The following is an 18,620-nucleotide window of genomic DNA, read 5'->3' as shown; positions in this document are numbered from 1 at the left end:
TTCTTAGTGCACTGTGACAAGCCAATTACCCCGACTAGATCCCTTCTCTGACAGTATCAACTTGACCCCTCTTTCGTTCATATATCATCATGTCCGACTACTCCAAGCTTCCTGCGGCTGCTACGCTGGAGGTCCGTCCTTTCACCGCGCACGCGCCCGAGGACAAGGTGCAGCACTTCAAGCAACTGCTTGAGCTGTCGCCCATCGGACCGGCCGTGTATGAAAATACGCATAACGGGCGCGCATACGGCGTAACGAGAGAATGGCTGAAGGAGGCCAAGGAGGAGTGGCTGCGCGGCTTCGACTGGCGCAAGTATGAAAACCGCATCAACTCGTTCCCCAACTTCAAGGCCAACGTCGAGGACGCAGACGGCAACCGCGTGGACTTGCACTTCATGGGACTCTTTTCTGAGAGGCAAGATGCAATCCCGATTGCCTTTCTCCACGGATGGCCGAGCTCGTTTGCCTCGTTCATGGACATTCTGGACCTTCTCAAGGAGAAGTACTCCCCCAAGGACCTGCCATATCACGTCATTGTCCCCTCGCTTCCTGGCTACGCCTACTCATCCGGCCCACCGATGGACAAGGACTACGGGCTGGACAAGGCGGCCAGCGCCATAGGCAGCCTCATGATCGGGCTCGGCTTCAAAGCCGGCTATCTCGTGCAGGGCGGCGACCTCGGCAGCTTCATCAGCCGCATCCTCGCCATGACGTCCGACTCGTGCAAGGGTATGCACGTCAACATGATGAGCATCCCCGGCGGCGGCGAGGAGCCCAAAGATGACGCGGAGAGGGCCGCGCTCGACAAGGCGCGCGAGGCCGTCGACACGGGCATGGCGTTTGCGCTGGAGCAGGGCACGCGGCCCGCGACGATTGGCCTTGCCCTGAGTGCTAGCCCGCTGGCGTTGCTCAGCTGGTGAGCCTTCCTGAGCGCCCGGACGCTGTCCAGCTACTTGATACTGACTTTTAGTAGGATTGGCGAGAAGATGCTGGCGTGGACGGACCAAGATCCTCCGTTGCAAAAGATTCTTGAGACGGTTACGCTGTACTGGATGACGGACACCATCTCACGATCCTTCTGGCACAACCGCGCCATGGCCGGTGCCGGCGATGAGCCCAAGATGACTCGCATTTCCGTGGTAAGTCCTCTGCGCATCGCATCCTCACCTGTGGCGCTTTCGTGAGCTCGCAAAGCTGACTAGATGAACAAGGTGACATCCATGTCGATGATTCAGCTCCCTTTCGTCGAGAAACCAACCGGATACTCCATGTTTGCTCACGAGATCATTCCTGTGCCCCGAAGCTGGGCCGCCAAAACCTGCAACCTCGTCTTCTTCAAGCATCACGAGGCGGGTGGGCACTTTGCGGTAAGTTGAAATGGCATTCTGCATGATTTTGATGATGGTCACTTTCTAACAGTCTGTAGGCTATGGAGCAACCCGCGGCACTGCTTGAGGACGTTGAGAGCTTCGCAAAAGTGGCCTGGAGCCCGGCTTAGGTGGGCGGTCAAAGTACGAGAAAAGTATCAAGAAGAGAACGAATGAATTGGTATAATGAAGGACAGTTTATGCAGATTATTTAAAGACTTTTGAGGGAATGTTTGGCATGTTCTAGCTTCAGCAGTCGCCGGTAGTTGTCAAGTCGGAGGATTATTTTCCTGCAGCTGCAGTCCAGTGGAGCCATTCCTGTGAGAGGCAACACTTTCAGCATCCATTTAATCGACCGGAATTGTCGGGCAAGAACCTGACAAATACTTACATTAAATAGAAAAAACATGCAAGGTCAAATGACCACAAACGTATTTCAGCTCTGGTGCCGTGAACCGCCCTCTACCGAGAAGCCCCGCTAGCCTGCCCCGCCATTCCCGCGATGGCGTCTGAGTTGTCGGCCGCAAACGTGAAGTTTCATAGTTAAATACCTCCTTCAACTCTCTCTTCAAACAGGCTCTCAAGGGCTCCTTCTCTCATCGCATTTCTCATTCCCATACTCTCCCCAAGGCCCAAAACCATGTCTGACAGCCAACAACAACTGCCGCTCTCCCACGGCAACCTCGCCCACCTGCTACCGCCGAGCTGGAAGACGCAGGTCACGGCCTGGCTCGCCGAGGACACGCCGTCCTGCGACTACGGCGGCTTCGTCGTCGGCGACGGCCCGCGCGTCGCCACCCTCTGGGCCAAGTCCGACGGCGTCCTCGCCGGCCGGCCCTTTTTCGACCAGGTCTTTACCGAGTGCGGCTGCCTCGTCGAGTGGCACCTCAGCGAAGGTTCCCTCCTCCGCACCTCCTCCTCCTCCTCCTCCTCCTCCTCCTCCTCCGAGACCGGCAAGATCAAGGTCGCCACCGTCACCGGCCCGGTCCGCGGCATCCTGCTCGGCGAGCGCGTCGCGCTCAACGCGCTCGCCCGGTGCTCCGGCATCGCCTCGCGCAGCCGCGCGCTCGTCGACGCGGTGCGCGCCGCGGGCTTCGCGGGCGCGCTGGCGGGCACGCGCAAGACCACGCCGGGATTCCGCCTGGTGGAGAAGTACGGGATGCTGATGGGGGGCGCGGACGCACACCGCATGGACCTGAGCAGCATGGTGATGCTCAAGGACAACCACATCTGGAGCAGGGGGGGGAGGGTGGCGGACGCGGTGGCGGCGGCGAGGGCGGCGGCCGGGTTCGCGCTCAAGATCGAGGTGGAGGTGCAGTCGGAGGCGCAGGCGGACGAGGCGGTGGCCGCCGGCGCGGACGTGGTCATGCTAGACAACTTTGACCCGGAGGGCGTGCGCGTCGCGGCGAGGGGGCTCAAGGAGCGCTGGGCGGGCAAGAAGCACTTCCTGCTCGAGGTCTCGGGCGGCCTGACGTTGGACAACGTCGCCGCCTACGCCTGCAACGGTACGTATCTTGATTGTTTCTTTTTATCTCTTTTTGGGGTCAGGAAGTCAGGAAGTCAGGGAGTCAGGGAGTCAGGAAGTCAGGGAGTCAGGGAGTCAGGAGTCAGGAGTTGGCGGGGTCGCAAGATATTTATCAAACTCTTTATCAATTACTAACTGTTCTGCAGATGTCGACATCATCTCCACAAGCTCCATTCACCAGGGCGTTCCCCATGTCGACTTTTCCCTCAAGATCGAGCACTAACCAACTCCGAGTCATAACTGTACAATAGACTTAGACACGCTGCATAGATCATCCCACACACTCTACTTGCAACTTGACAAATATAGGCTCAATTTAAGTCGTAATTTACGTGGCTGATTAGTATAGCATCATCCTGGCGCTCATCTCCCGTTAGTGTGCACCGTTCGCCCCGTTGGCACCGTTCGTTCAATTTGCCTTGTCGTCTACATCGCAACATGCCACGAGCACACTGCTATCGTTCTTCTTGGTGGGAACATCCAGCGCTGGGTTCGCAGCGAAGAAATCAGCCGGACGCAGGTGCAGCTGATGAACTTCAACAGGCCTACAATGAATCATTAGCGAGCAGACTACGACGGCATATGAATCATCAACTTACATGACTGGCCAATCCTCAACACGAGGATTGTGTGTGAATCCAAAAACGCTCCATACAACCGGAGCACTTGTCTGGCTGGTGGGCTGCACACCATCCACGACAAAGGTATCACCTCGCTTGACCATATCCGACACGCCACCCTCTTCGAAGGTGCTTTGATTTGTGAATTCGCCTGCAGCCCAGAACTCACCATCTCGATGCCCAGTCACCCAGTAGTTGTGCTGAGCAAAGCGCGCACGCTGGGCGACCCGGCTGTCCGTATCCGCCAGCAGCATCTGAGTCGCAGGCGAGACGAGCTTGTAGCCGACGCTCTTGCCCGAGATGGGGTTCTTCTTGACTGGATTTTCCAGCTTGATGGTGCGGTTAAGGCGCACTTCCGAGTCGATCCAAGTAGCCCGCTCCACCGGGTTGCGGCGGACTTCGTAGTAGTTGCCGTGCGGATTGGTCTCCGCGTTCATCTTGTGAGGGTGGCTCTCCTCAACAACCACTTGAGTATGCCCATTATTATCGCCACCATAGAGATCAATTGCAGGGTCAATGCGCACGGCAAAAATATGCTGATGGTTCTGAGCCAAGATGCCGGGCGAGACAACGTTGCCGTATTTGCTCGTCTTGCCGTCTTCAATACCAACAATGCTCACCATACCAGTAGCGCGTGTCTCAACCGTGATGCCACCGGCCTGATCGAACTTAAAGGCGAAGATGTATTCATAGTTGGCCAGTGTGCCAATGAACTGGACGACAAACTCGCGCATGCGGGCGACAACCCCGCGGTTGGTGCGGAAGTTGGTATGCTTCCACAGGATACCCCCGTCTTGTTCGTGGAGGCAGATAGCTGAATCCAACTTGGTAGGCGACCCGTCTGCAGCGGGAAAGCAAGCATCGATGTAGTGGATGGCTCCCAGACAGTCGCAGCCGAGCTTGAGGCTGTTGGCGGCCCGACCGATTCCACCATCGCCAAAGTCAAAAGCCTGCTTTCGGTGAAAAGGTGCGCGGGGGTCACCGTACGGAACTGTGAGTTCGCTGTAGCTTAGGCGGTAGAGCACGGAGCGGTTGTCATAGCAAATGTCATGAAGCACCGCTCCCTCACGAGGGCTAATGGAAAGGCGGAAGCGCCACTTTTGCCATTCAATCAGGTTGTCTGAGTGAACTTTGAACGATGCACCCTCTGGCTGAACAACATTGAGTGGTTTGAGATCGTCCCTAGCGGCGGGCATGTCAAGTAACTCGGGGACATACTCCGCGGGGACAGACTTGGAGAAAATGTTTCTTGGCTCTGCCGAGGCAATGGACGGTTCCATCCCATCTTCAGAACCACCAGTAGGAAGGCGATCGATGCGGATGATCTCCTTCGTGGACCAATCCATCACGGGGATCAACGGGATAGGGTACGCATAATGATTGGTATCCGGGTTCTTCTTGCGAGCATCGCGGATAAAGATGAGGCCTTGCATGAATTTAGGTATGCCATCATCCTCATCAGGACCACCATATGGCCAAGGGTCAATACAATACTCAAAGCCTTCGGGAATCCTGTACTCTTTGAGCGCTTCCTTTACCTTTTCAGACTTCAGGCAATACCCTTCGAAGAGCTCGAACTCATTCCTAGTGACTGGCTTAGAACTCGAGCCCTCGTTTTCTCGTCGACCACATGAACTTACACATTGTAGTGCGGGAAGCCATTGTTCTTTCGTGGAATTTGGTCATTGGAAAGGATTTGACTGGTAGCAGCGTTGACTACAGCACGGTGAAAGAGCTGGGCGCCCGCCTCAAGTACATCATACTCAACAAAGGCAGTTCTGGCGGGACGAGGGGTGGCGGCCGTCAGGCGGCCGGCATGCTCGGCCTCGAGGAACGGCAGCAACTCCGCCTTGACCGGCTCTTGAAGATAGATCGCGCGGAAGAAGAGCGGCTGGTTGGCACCGTGTATTTTGAGAATGGCATCACGAGCCCTGACGAATTCAAGCTGGGATAGCTCCGCCAACGGATGCGGGGCCGGGCCAATGGGGACGGTCATCTCGAATTCTTTTTATAGCACACGGATTATGCTCGGAAAGCCCAGAAACCGGGACAGGCTTTGTGGTCTTGATGCACGGGCGGTCTGCAAGCAGCTGCGCTTGAATGTTTGAGAAGGAGATATGGCGTTTCGAAAAGTTGCAAGACATGCTAACGAATCATTCGAGGGAACAGGTGCCGCAAGGTATATAAGAACCAAGATAGATTGCCCCTCCACATCAACATCGGGCAACAATAAGGCTTGGTAGTGAGCCCGTCCATCACATCTTGCAGCTGCAGGTGGAGTTAGCACAAAGGACGGCGTCCAGAACCGGCTATTTCATGAGAACAGTACTCCGCATCGCAGACTGAAAAGATGCGGATTCGAGGGGATGCAGATGCAGCCGTGGCGGGCCTCCGCGGAGTCCGTAAAGTTGCTTCGAGAAGAGCTGATAATCACGGTGGTGGTGCTGCGACAAAACATCATAACGTGCGTGCCGACACCGAGTCTCGGATTTAGTTATACGGCTGTTACCACTAGGGCGCGTATAATTATACGAGAGTAGAAGGGGAGTAAGTAGAAGCGCCCTCCAAAGTACAGTATGCAACACAGACATTATGTACCAGCCTGATAGCATGTACCATCATCGAGATTGAAAGAAGGGAAGGGAAAGGGAGAGTTAGCAACTTAACTGCGGTGTTCTAGAGACAGCTTGGTGGGGTCTCACGACATCATTGCAGAGCGAGCAAAGAGACTCTTGAGCCTAGCGGTGGTGCTACGGTGCAGTTGCTGACCTGCGGAGCCGTCCAACTCCCTCCAGCGGTTGCGATTGACAGGGTCCAAGATAAAGTCAGGCAAAAGGCGGTTCTTTCCCCGGATATGATTGCGCTGAAGTGGCCACCGCTGACTTGCGCTTCTTGTCGCTTGTCAAGTCGCCGCTGCATCTTGGAAGTTATTGTTCCGTCATCCGCACCGCAATCTAGTTATTTGTGGCGCAATCAATCTTTAAGCTGCAATCACATCTGTGAAACAACAAACCAAATTCTGTACGGATGCGTAAAACTAGGCTGCGAGGGCGGGACCACCCGAACAGCAGCGCGAGACAGGGCGAAACGCTGCATTCCATCCTGGGGTACGCTGGTAGCGCCAAGGCCTAATGTTTCTAATACCACAAACGGGGAATGGCTGGGGACTCTTTCTCGCGGTTATCGCAAATACTGGTTGATGGTAATGTGATATTCTGCGCGTAGGGTATGGGCGCCTCAATATCGAGATTGCATGGCTAGGTACGAAGTAGGGTACACCGACAGGTAAGATGCGCTCGAACCCTGTCGCGATAACTGTTGCGATACGACAGTGGTGGTGTTAACGGCGTTGGTCCTGGAAGTTCGCCCCATCAACAATAACACGCACAGATGGTATTTGGGTCGTGTATTGGCTGGTAAAGGGAGACAATGATGTCGTGGGCCAATGCCAACCCAAGGGTTAGCCACAAGCAGGCTAGCGAGGCATTGAAAAACCACTTATTAGCGAAGGGTACTATTAAACCGAGATACGACCTGCCCACGATTAGCATAGACAACAGTGACTATGCGAGCAGCTCTTATGCGTTACAGACACCTTGTTAGATCCTCCGGATCACTCGGCGCAATGGGCAGCGGACACGCGAGCTCGCGGCAGAACTGGATGGATGGCTGCGTTAACTAACGCGGCGTGAACTTTTCTTCGCGAATGACGCTCAGCATTCCATTGAAGACGGGTCGATGGGGAACTGAGGGTCATCTCGGCTTTTCAGACTGGAATTGGCATGACGATTGTTTGTGTCGATTGTCGATCAACGGCGCACAGTTTGCGTGCATGTTGCTTTAAGCGGGAACGAGGGAGCACGAAAAGGATCGTCGCGGGTGGTATCCGCGCCGGCACGCCCAAAGTTTCAAGGCTAGGCAATATAAGTCAGCTCCCCTGAGGCTTGCGTGAAGCGCGAATGCGAAACAAGAAGAGAAGAGTGTCGATGGCAGGACGAGTCAGCAAAGTGTCAAGGATGGGCATTACCATGGAAGCGGCGACTGGACAGGCAAAGGGCCCGAGGGCGCTCATCAGTGTCTATCAGTGGCACTCTGTACCCTCGGTATCCACCAAGGAGGAGCCGCACGATTGTTTTGTATGGCGATCTGCCAGCTTCTAGTACTAATCCTGCCAGCTGGAAGCATTCCGCCAGCTTCGAGCCGACCTGTTTGTTGGCAGCCGCGAGCGCTGTTTGCATCTGCTGGGGCTGCAGGTACAGCTATGTATGTACTGTATGTATGTATGTACCTACAGCACTGTGGGCATGCAGCTGCGAACGCTCAGGAGACAAGCTAACAAGTTACAGGGGACCCTTGGCCAAGGGATCCACCATCTCCCCACTGACTTTGGTGTCACCTATCAGTTGCCCATACGGATGGTACCTTCTGTAGGTAGCAACTCCCACCAATTCACAAGTAGCTCCCTTCAAATCTGTAGGTACAGACTTCTGCCTTGCCTTTTCCCTGGGAGCCTACAACGTCACTGCCATTTCTCCCATCTCTTGTTGGCTCCCCCCCTATTTTTTGCCCTTGGTGCATTTTGGCCCGTATCGCATCCACACTAAAAAAACACCACGTTCCTACTTGCATCCTATTTTTGTCCTTTTTCGTGTTCGTCCCTAATTTCCGTCTTCACTTCTTCCCGTGCTCCTTTGGGCTTGCGTGTTCTCATAACCCTCAAAAGCATCACTTCTTTCGCTCATCCATTTTTTACAGTTTGCCCCCTTTTATTGCAATCGCTCTACTGGTATACCCTCCTGTTACAGAAAGACCCTGTTCGCAGAGTACTGCGCCTCCCGCTGAGACGAAGCAGACATCGTCGTCATCGCCCCCCACCACCGCCTTTTCGAATCGCAACTGATTCTCAAACTCGATCTGGCTTCCGCGGATCCTGTCGACTCGAAGCTGCAACTTATTAATATCAACTATCAGCTTGATCCATGTTGTTATAGCACACCACGGACTCGATCTCTTTATAAAGCAAGGCGTGCCCTCGCCTCGACCACTATTGCCACGCATAGCGGCCAAACGGCTTGAAACTACCCGCTCACATCAACCCGTCGATCATAAAGCAAACCTACGAACATGCTGACTCTGCGTCGCGCCATGGTAGCGGCAGCATTTTTGCTGACCGTCTTCTTCCTTGTATCCCACTCGCATCGATCGTCGGCGACATCCAACACCTTCGCCACCACAACAACCGCCACAGCCTCAAGCGGCGCCAACTCTCCGACAGGTCCTGCCGCACGGGCAGGGAACCGTGCTGCCGCTCAAAAACCGTTGATTGACATGTCGCATATGTCCACCATCGACAAGCTGTCCTACACCTACCCGTACGATATCGAGAAAAAATTCCCCGCTTACATCTGGCAAACTTGGAAGTATACGCCCGCGGACGGCGAGTTCCAGTTCCGCGACCAAGAGGCTTCATGGACTATTTTGCATCCTGGCTTTGTTCATGAGGTTATTACCGACTCCGTTGCTTCCAGCCTGCTGCGCATGCTCTATGCCTCCGTTCCTGAAGTCCTCCAGGCGTACGAGGCCCTCCCCCTACCCGTTCTGAAAGCAGATTTCTTCCGCTACCTCATTCTCTTTGCCCGTGGTGGCATCTACTCCGACATCGATACCTTTGCTCTACAGAGCGCCGACGTGTGGATCCCCAAGGCCATCCCCCGCGAGAGTGTCGGAATGGTGATTGGTATCGAGGCCGATCCCGATCGTGCGGACTGGGCCGATTGGTATAGCCGCCGCATTCAGTTCTGCCAGTGGACTATTCAGAGCAAGCCCGGCCACCCTATTCTGCGCGAGACTATTGCTCGCATTACCAATGCCACGCTTACCCTCAAGGCGAATGGCAAGCTGAGCAGCATGCATGGCAGCGAAGGTGTCGTCGATCTGACTGGCCCTGCTGTCTGGACTGACACCATCATGGACTACTTTAACGATGCTCGATTCTTTGACATGACTGCGAGCGAGGGAAAGATTGATTTCCGTAACTTCACCGGCATGGAGGTTAGCAAGCGCGTCGGCGACGTTGTCGTGCTTCCCATCACTGGCTTCTCTCCCGGCGTCGGCCAGATGGGGGCCAAGGATTATGATGACCCCATGGCTTTTGTTAAGCATGATTTCGAGGGTAAGCTGCAAATTTATTCGTTGACAAGAACATCCCTAACAGACCTTGTAGGTACTTGGAAACCGGAAAGCGAGCGACACATTGGCGAAGCACAAGACTCATAGAGTGTGTTTGTGTCTATGGTTTGATTTGCTTGCAGGCCGCGAAACAAATGCATCTCAAGTCTTGCTGTATGCGATGACTTTCATACCAGGCGTTATCTTTACTTCACTTCGACTATTACATAATTTCCCGTCGCAACTGGGCGACAAGGACCGGCTCCTCACGCCTTTTTTGTGATGCTTGCCCTGTCTCTCCCCGCCCGGGACGGGGCTTTTCAGGCGTTTTTGTTTCCCCCCTTTGTTATGACGGCCGCGACTGCTGGAGATCGCAGTAGAGGAGGGTGAGTTGAATAGGCGCATTACAGCGCCGCACTTGTGGTGGAAAAGGTATTTGCAGCATGCCATTATCTTTTCCGGGCTCTTTGATTAGAGTCCGTTCCATTTTGTACAATACTATCATAGAATCGATTGCCGGCGTTCTTGAGATTGGTATGAACGGATACATAGACTGCTGGTATCCGATGAAAAATAGACTATGAGAGAGGCCGTCAGTAGACCCTGCACGATTCAACAAGTGACTTGGCGACAGCCGCAGCTAAATCGTACAGCCTTACGCTTTATTTTGCTCCGGTCTATCTGTATCTTTTAACTACCGGCCCGATTGGATCTGAGCCTCGAGCTTTGCTTTGTTATGACGAAATGCAACAGCTCGCGAGCCCCACTACAGCCTTATTTAAAGACAACAGCCCGACTCGTACGCATTCACCTTACCTGGCAATCTATCTCACGCAATTCCTGACTGTGACACATGCCGAATCTATTGCTGGAGCTACGGCGCGCAGACACGACATGGCGGCGTTTATTCTCGACAATGACACACTCTGGAGCGACCCTGAGGCGCTCGCCTTGCGGCCCAAGAAGAGGACGCGCAAGTGGGCGACAAAGAAGCGGACGGGCTGTTTAACGTGCAGGTAAGCATGCTACGGGTGTTCTTTTCCTACCCTCTTCAATCCGGGAATATCGTGACTTTTCAGGATGTTTTTGTATCTGACGGCTCGATCAACCAGGAAGCGTCATGTGAAATGTGATGAAGGAAAGCCTTCTTGTCGTCGGTGAGCACCTATGTACCATGCAGGCGAGTCCCCTGCCGACCAGCAAGTCGGCTAGCTAATACTCTCTTTTCAGGTGCGCCGTTGCCTCTAGAGAATGCGTTGGTGTCGGATACTCAGACCCGGTACCGGCCGGCGAGACCAACGATGCCCTTGATCCAGGAGCTCTGACGTCGTGGTTTCGCCAAACAGGACTGACGCACCAACCCGGCGTCACGGTCAGCCCTGCAGGCGTCAAGACGAGCGAGCAGGAGCTGATGCAGTTCCACTTCCTCCGGCAGGTCGCCGCCTCCAGTATGGCCGGCGTGTTCGACCAGACCTTCTGCTCGCGCGACATGCTGCAGGCGACGAGCCTGCACCCGATCGTGTGGCACGCCTCCTGCGCGCTGGCCGCCATGTACCAGCGCGAGGCCCTCGCGGGCGCCACCAAGGGCGGCCGCGGCGCGGACGGGGCCGCGGTCGAGCGGCAGAGTCTGCGCAACTTTGCCCTGGAGCAGTACAATGAGTCCATCGCGGGCGTGGTCGCCGTCCTGAAGTCGGCAGAGCTGTCTAGCCTCGATCTGGAGGTGCTGCTGACGACGACGCTGCTCTTCACGGCGATTGCGAGCTTGCAGGGCGACGTGCCGGCGGCGGTGATGCACGTCATCAACGGACAGCACATGCTGCATAGATGGAAGAAGAAGGTCGATTCTGCGCAGGCGACAAGTACGGGGAGCGGGCGGTACGAACCCAGCGGGCTCCTGACTCCCAACTGCGTCGAGGCGGTCATGGGTCGCATGGTAAGCCAGTCGTCCAACATCCGCCGCAGGCCGTGGTCCGAGGATTACTACAAGGCCCTGGAGACCCCCGTCATCTCCGAAGACCCCTTCCACTCCCCGGAAGACGCGTACTACGAGTTCGAGCCGCTGAGCAAGGCGTACTTTGAGCTCGGGGAGAACAACAAGTTCATCCTCGACCCGGCGCAGAAGCAGCCACCACCCCGAGTACGGAGCGCGTACGCGGCGGCGCTCGCCGCGTGGACCGTCAAGTTCGACGCCATGCGGGCGCGACCGGGCGGGGTCGCGGACACGCCGCGCGGCAGGGAGGCGGTGCTCGTGCTGCAGGCGCGGCAGATCTGCATGGCCATCGAGGTGCAACGGGACCCGGGCGGCCCGGAGACGTCGTGGGACGCGTTCGACGCGGACTTTGCGCGGATCGTGGCGCTCGCGGACCGCCTGGGGGCGGAGGCCGGGCGGCGGCGCGTCTTCTCCTTCTCGTCGTCGGTGATGGACGTGCTGGTGCTGACGGCGACGCGCTGCCGGGAGCGCGGGGTGCGGAGGCGGGCGCGGGAGCTCCTGCGGCGGCAGGACGCGCGCGAGGGCCTGTGCAACAGCCGGCTCGGGTTCGCCATCGCGGCTGAGTGGGCGGACATTGAGGAAGCGCCGGGGCGGGGGCGGCGGCGGCGGCGGGACGCTGAGGAGGAGGAGGAGGGGGGGGAGGGTGATGAGGATGGGTGCGATTGCGAGGAGGACGGGTTCATCTGCAACGACCATCGCGTGGCGGCGCTGGCGGGCGAGTTTCGCGTGGACGACGTGGGCACCATGACGTACTGGACAAAACGAGCGCTGGATCGAGGGCTTCCGGGGGAGGTGCGAGAGATAGCGTGGTGAGAGTATGAAGCAGGACAAGTCGTTGGTGGATATACCCGTAGAAGTTGAGCGAGGGTACTGAGAAGTATGTTCAGCTCCCAAGTCCAGATGCTTATTTATCTACTCGATTATATAAAGGTCTCTTAGGATCTCTATTTGAAAAATTTTAAACCTCATTTTTCACAATTCAAATAGAGCTTCAAAAAGTGCACTCGTGATTGCATGCTTCTGTTATCGCCAATATACGTATGGACACAGCCCACAAGCAAATTACCCCAGATTGTAGAGAGCGCTAACTCGGGCGGCTGTCCGATGCTCATTATTGTTAGATGGTTTTCCTGCCAAGCTGTTAGTGAGAAAATCTCCGCCTCGGCCCCAGAATCTCCATTTCCCAGCCGTGTCCCCCCTCATTCTGCCACTAGTCGACCGGCTTTCTTTCCCGTCTCTCTCGGCAGAGCGGAATACAGCGGTCTGCAAGCCCTCTGCCCCCCTGTTCCTTCTTCCCTCTAGTTATCTTCTAGTTATCCTCTAGTTACCTACATACCTACCCTCTCCTCTACCTCTGTACGGATACCTCCCTAGCCCTCTCTCTTCTCCAACCCCCACAACACGCGTGAGAAGCTTCAGCTAGCTCTACGCTTGGATAGCAACGGCCTTCATCCTTGGAAATTCTATCCATATTTCCATTCATTGGGTGAGCCTGTAGAGCTGCGAAAGTCGATCTTCGGCTTCCGATTCAGGCGCCGTCATGCTGGTCGCCGCTTCAAGGAGGGCGCCGGCTGTGATCGCCGCGGCTGGTGGTGTCGTGCGGAGAAGCATAGCCGGTGGTGCGGCACAGCGACGATACTTGGCAACCGAGACATTGAGCATCCGGACAGGTGCAAGTGAGGTGTGTACAGATCAAATTGCACTATCGTTTCTTATCCATCTCTCCTACTTGCCCCTCCAAGAAAGAAAAAAACAGTCCCCCGCTGTACACTCGCCCGTCGCCGCGCCTCTCCTACGCCTCGCCCGCCTCATGGCGATGGCCTCATCTCACGCGTTCACACCTCATACCAGACCAAGCCCGCTAATCCCACCCGCCCATAGCCACCGCTCTATAAAGGCACCATCCCGGAGCATTTCGCCGCCACCGTCTCCCAGCATGGTGACCGTCCCGCCGTCATCGCCCGCTCCCCCACGCCCTCCGCCCACGAGACCGCCCTCAGCTACTACGAGCTCGACCTGCTCTCCAACCGGCTCGCCTCGTCCCTCGCCTCCCTCGGTGTCGTCAAGGGCGACCGCGTCGCCGTCTCCCTCGGCAACGGCGTCGAGTTCGCCGCCCTCACCTACGCGCTCTTCAAGCTCGGCGCCGTCCTCGTCCCGCTGAACCCGAGCTTCAACGCCCAGCAGGTCACCGCCGCGCTGCGCCACCTCGCCGTCGAGGTCCTCGTCATCGGCGCCGTCGCCGACACCGCCTACCGCCCGGGCCGCGGCCGCAGCAACGAGCCGCTCCTCGAGGCCCTCGTCGGCGGCGACCTCCGCGGCGGCCGCGGCGTCGCCAACCCGGACCTGCCGCAGTTGCAGACGGTGCTGGTCGTGGACAACCGCATCGGCCACCCGGGCGTCAAGTTTGATCTGGATGCGTGCCGCCGCGTGTTGACGCCGTACCGCCAGCTCCTCGACAACGCGTCGGACCGGCCCGTCAAGCCGTCCGAGCCGCTCGCCGCGGACGACACCATCAACATCCAGTTCACCTCGGGCACCACGTCGACGCCCAAGGCCGCGCAGCTCACGCACACCGGAATCCTCAACAACGGCCTGCTCATCGCGCACCGCATGGGCCTCGACCCGGGCGACCGCATCGTCGTCCCCCCGCCGCTGTTTCACTGCTTCGGCTCCGTCCTCGGCTACATGGCCACCGCCACCACCGGCGCCGCCATCCTCTTCCCCAGCCCTGCCTTCGACCCCGTCGCCACCCTCCGCATGTGCGTCGACCATGACGCCACCGGCCTCTACGGCGTCAGCACCATGCTCGTCGCCGTCCTCGAGGCGCTCGACTCCAGCGGCGGCAAGCCTCCGCAGCACCTACGCAAGGGCATCGTCGCCGGCAGCTCCGTCCCCGAGTCGCTGATGCGCAGGATCTACGACCGTCTCGGCCTCGGAGACCTCGTCATCTGCTACGGCATGACCGAGACCAGCCCGGTCAGCTGCATGACGCGGCCGTCGGACGCGCTCGCCCTGCGCTGCGCCTCGGTCGGCACGCCCATGCCGCACACGGCCGTCAAGGTCGTCGACCCGCGCGACCGCTCCCGCGTGCTGCCCGTCGGCGAGCGCGGCGAGCTCGCCGCCGCGGGATACCTGGTCATGAAGGGGTACTACGGCGACGCCGCGCGCACCGCCGAGGTGCGCGTCGCCGACCGCCGCGACGGCACCGTCTGGATGTACTCGGGCGACGAGGCCGAGATGGACGCCCAGGGGTACGTCCGCATCACGGGCCGCATCAAGGACCTGATCATCCGCGGCGGCGAGAATATTCACCCGCTCGAGGTGGAGGACTGCCTGTTCCAGATGCCCGGCGTCAAGGAGGCGAGCGTCGTCGGCCTGCCGGACGACAAGCTCGGTGAGTGCGTCGCCGCCTTTGTCGTCCCGCGGCAGGGCTGGGACGTCGAGGGCGGCGGCCGCGCCGGCGGCGGCGGCGGCGACGAGGGGGTGCTCACGACGGAGGCGGTGCGCGAGTGGGTGCGCACGAAGCTCTCAAGCCACTTGGTGCCCAAGCACGTCTTCTGGGTCGACGAGTACCCCAAGACGGCGAGCGGCAAGATTCAAAAGTTCAAGCTGCAGGAGCAGGCCAAGACGCTGCTGGCGGCGCAGGGATCAGAGAGGCAGAACCAGGCGGCGACATGATCTGTTACAGACGTAGAACATCCATGTAGTAATAGCATACGACTGATAATCGAGCGTTATTCATAAAAACTTCGTGGGCCTGGAGAGAGGCAAGGTATGTAGTTGAGCTTGATTGCTAAATTCTATGCTTGATCTAGCCAGCCCTAACCGGAAGGGCGTGGGGGAAGGCGCCTTGTTCTACCTAGACATGGACAACTGAAATCAAGCAAGGCGGGTGACCGACTGAGAAGAAAAGACGTTCCTGATTAGAATGCAAAGTACTTTCTATTTTTCTCTTCCCAAAAACAGGAAGTCATGACGGCGCAATGTAAAACGTTTGCGGTAGAGGCTAAACGTAGGTATCCCAGATTCATGATGGAGAAGAAGAGCAATAAAAGAATAAATAGGACAAGCGACACGCAAGCGCAGGGCCGAGTGCCAGCCCACAGCTGTCATGGGCCAAGCGAGGGCTGTGCCGAGGACAAAATACGGAGAACAAATTCAATCCTTCAAAATGAAAAGAAACCAGTCCAACTCCCAAACACCCAAGATCAAATCGTCTCGCCGTCTCCAAAAACGGCGCCGCTTTTCTCACTCATTCGACCTGCTTGTCACAGCCGATGCGGCCCAGAAGCTCCTTGCGGTCGCTGTGTCCGGGCAGGCTGACGCCAGAGCTGTTAGCCTGCCGCCTGATGCCGGAGCGGCGCTCCCAGCTCTTGAAGTCCAGCGCCTCGACGCCTACATCTTCCTCGAGGGCCTGCTCGTAGATGAACTCCTCGATCTCTTCCTCCTCTTCCTCCTCTTCATCGTCGCTGCGCGAGTCCTCGGCGCCGTCGCCGCGTAGAACCTTCATGGCGACACGGACAATCATGGTGAACCACACAATAGTGATGACCTGCAGGGCGAGAAGGGGAGCGAGGAAAGCCCACTGGACAATGCGGTTGAAACAGACTTTGCCAGAGCTGTTGTAGTAAGGCTCGAGAAGGTAGCCCAGACCCTCGGGAGGATCGTAAGGACCGATGAGATTGGCCTTGGTACCACTATAGCACCCATGGGTCACACCCACGGGAAGGTGCGCATAGACTGACCAGCAGACCATCATGTAAAAAACGTGTCGCGCCACGAACCATGATACCATAAACAGGCCGAAGGCGTAGTCACATGCAGTGGTGAAGCCGCTGTACTTAAGACACTTGGCGGCCTGTAGCGAGTTAGAGACTGGGGACTTCGGGAATGTGCACTGTCATCTGTGTCACGCATAGTGAACATACCGGGAGAAATAGATCAACGACATCCATGATAACCAGGATGAGGTTGCCAACTCGGGTGAAGTGGTAGCAGTAGCAGGAGGAGATGAGGAGGGTGGTGATGATGTGGTGGCTAAACATTTGCCAGTGGTCCTTGCGACGGTCTTCGATGTTGATGACGATAATCTGCTGGAGCCAGAAGGCCCATTGCGCCAAGACGTAGCCCTTCATGAGGCCGTCCATCTCTCTGTCGGGCCAGTTGGTCCAAAGTTCGCGCATGTTGAGCCAGTACGGAGACTGGTAGTAGATGTACTGTGTGGGATCAATCAGCCGCGAATCGCACTTGTTCGGAGCAGTCAGAACCTACGGCGCCCATGGTCCAAAAAACACTGTAGTAGACAAACAGCCAGCCCTGCTCAGTGAATCGCGTCAAGTCTTTGCGCTTAGTGATGCCGCGGGACCGGCCAAGCGGTGCGAGCATGTACTCCATGCAGCTGGCGCGGAGCCCGGTGAAGAGCACGATGAAGAAGATGATGAGGTGGACATCGTCGGCGCCAATTGCGTAGTTGCCGGTCGCTGGGTTGAAATAGGAGAGGTGGAAGAACTTGTTGGTGTGCTCGCGGGCTTTGGGGATAAAGGCGTGGGCGAGGAAGAGCAAGGCGAGGAGGTTGAAGGAGAGACCTAGCGAGAGGGAGACGGGTTGTTAGCCATAATTCTAATTCTCCTCTTGCGCCGTTGTTTATGAGGGTACCTGGGCCGTTGGGTTGACCTAGGTGGCGGTAGACACTAGACGGCGCCAATTCAGGAGTAGGACAGGGGCAGAAAGTATAAATCCGTACCGATTTGGTTCTCGACAAACCAGCGCGACAACTGCTTCCAAGTGCCCTCGTCCTTTCGCTTCAGCCGGCGAACAAGGACAGCGCTGGAACCCGAGGTCTGCATGTAGAGGGGGCCGTTCATGTTGGGGACATTGGAGCCCGTCTTGATTGTAGGATGGGCCGGCTTGGTGGTGGCAGGCCGGTCCTCGACGGGCGTCGAAGGGGTCTTCTCCATCGCGACGGGTGGGAGCGGACTTGGACGGCGAGAACGATGCAATTGAGGATCGAGACAGACGAGCTCGAGAGTTGTAGGTAATAGAGATATTGGCAGTAGTCGAATCCGGAAGCTGAAGTAGGCAGAAGTGGCGGGGTGGTGAACTTTTTTCTTCTCTTCTTAGGAGTTCGACATGCAGCTAAGAAGCGGTAACGGAGTTGGCGCTAGTAGCTGGTACGGTAGCCCGGCGGCGGTGGAGGAAGCGGCGTGAGCAAGGTCGAGCAAAAAGATGCAGTCGAATTGATATCAATGAGAAGTAGTTAGGGAACAAAAGGACACTGCGAGGTTGTGATTTGTGCAACCCAAGCGGCAGAGGGCGAGGGTTGTTTGCGAAGAGAGCTCAGGAGAAGGAAGTGTCTGAGGGGGGGGGGGGGGGAGCAGTTAGTGTTGGTAGAGGGGCAGCTTCGACGCAAACGCAGAATGACCGCAAAGACGACGGCGAATGACAGAAAACAATATTGGGGCGAGATGGACAATGAGAAAAGAAAAGAAAAGGAAGAGAAGGCAATTGAGTGGAGGGAAAGCTTGTTTCGTTCGAAACCAGCAGAGTGGTGAGGAGCAGGGGTAGGTAGGTAGACGTGAGGAGGAGGAGATGGGCCAGGAAGAAGAACCGGCAGGGTTGAGGGAGGGTGGAGGAGGCTGGCTGATGGTGGAGGATGCGAATATAGCAGAGATATGAGTGGGTGAGCCACAACTGCTCTGAAATATAAAGTGGGAAGAGTTTTGGCGAGATGGTCACAGGCGAGGTAATGCAGGGCGGTTACATTAATATACTGGCAGCCAGTTGAATGGATCCGTCTTGGTGGGCGAGTATCTCTGCGGCCTGGAGACGGGAGGAAGTGACATGCAGAGCGACCAGCCTCCTCTACCTTGCTGGAGGTAGGGACAATTACAGTGGAGGAGGTGGGGTTACAGGCCTTTGCTTTGGCAAGATGGATCAAGAGGTTCCAATGA

At 57.0% G+C, this 18,620-nt stretch overlaps 6 protein-coding genes across 6 annotated transcripts; 4 read left to right on the top strand and 2 right to left on the bottom strand.

Annotated features, from left to right (window-relative positions):
- Window positions 1-89: 89 nt before the first annotated feature.
- ISF_08185 (epoxide hydrolase) lies at window positions 90-1,498 on the top strand (the record flags this gene model as incomplete). Its single annotated transcript, XM_018851788.1, has 4 exons — window positions 90-916; window positions 974-1,139; window positions 1,203-1,367; window positions 1,427-1,498. The coding sequence occupies 4 exons, from the start codon at window positions 90-92 to the stop codon at window positions 1,496-1,498; spliced, it is 1,230 nt and encodes a 409-aa protein (XP_018701058.1).
- Window positions 1,499-2,007: 509 nt separating this feature from the next.
- ISF_08184 (nicotinate-nucleotide pyrophosphorylase) lies at window positions 2,008-3,115 on the top strand (the record flags this gene model as incomplete). Its single annotated transcript, XM_018851787.1, has 2 exons — window positions 2,008-2,872; window positions 3,039-3,115. 2 exons carry the CDS (start codon window positions 2,008-2,010, stop codon window positions 3,113-3,115), a joined length of 942 nt encoding a protein of 313 aa, XP_018701057.1.
- Window positions 3,116-3,301: 186 nt separating this feature from the next.
- Window positions 3,302-5,508, bottom strand: ISF_08183 (copper amine oxidase 1; the record flags this gene model as incomplete). Its single annotated transcript, XM_018851786.1, has 3 exons — window positions 3,302-3,437; window positions 3,492-5,096; window positions 5,153-5,508. 3 exons carry the CDS (start codon window positions 5,506-5,508, stop codon window positions 3,302-3,304), a joined length of 2,097 nt encoding a protein of 698 aa, XP_018701056.1.
- A 3,128-nt stretch (window positions 5,509-8,636) lies between these two features.
- On the top strand, window positions 8,637-9,788 carry ISF_08182 (initiation-specific alpha-1,6-mannosyltransferase; the record flags this gene model as incomplete). Its single annotated transcript, XM_018851785.1, has 2 exons — window positions 8,637-9,684; window positions 9,736-9,788. 2 exons carry the CDS (start codon window positions 8,637-8,639, stop codon window positions 9,786-9,788), a joined length of 1,101 nt encoding a protein of 366 aa, XP_018701055.1.
- A 786-nt stretch (window positions 9,789-10,574) lies between these two features.
- ISF_08181 (AMP-dependent synthetase/ligase) lies at window positions 10,575-15,348 on the top strand (the record flags this gene model as incomplete). Its single annotated transcript, XM_018851784.1, has 3 exons — window positions 10,575-10,696; window positions 10,911-12,462; window positions 13,552-15,348. The coding sequence occupies 3 exons, from the start codon at window positions 10,575-10,577 to the stop codon at window positions 15,346-15,348; spliced, it is 3,471 nt and encodes a 1,156-aa protein (XP_018701054.1).
- A 574-nt stretch (window positions 15,349-15,922) lies between these two features.
- Window positions 15,923-17,627, bottom strand: ISF_08180 (sphingosine N-acyltransferase lac1; the record flags this gene model as incomplete). Its single annotated transcript, XM_018851783.1, has 4 exons — window positions 15,923-16,528; window positions 16,599-16,886; window positions 16,942-17,255; window positions 17,414-17,627. The coding sequence occupies 4 exons, from the start codon at window positions 17,625-17,627 to the stop codon at window positions 15,923-15,925; spliced, it is 1,422 nt and encodes a 473-aa protein (XP_018701053.1).
- Window positions 17,628-18,620: the final 993 nt, after the last annotated feature.

This window comes from Cordyceps fumosorosea (genome assembly GCF_001636725.1).
Source record: "Cordyceps fumosorosea ARSEF 2679 chromosome Unknown scaffold_27, whole genome shotgun sequence".
NCBI classification, from domain to species: Eukaryota; Fungi; Ascomycota; class Sordariomycetes; order Hypocreales; family Cordycipitaceae; genus Cordyceps; species Cordyceps fumosorosea.
Note: the sequence above shows the minus strand (reverse complement) of the source record. Positions and strands in the feature narration are given on the sequence as shown.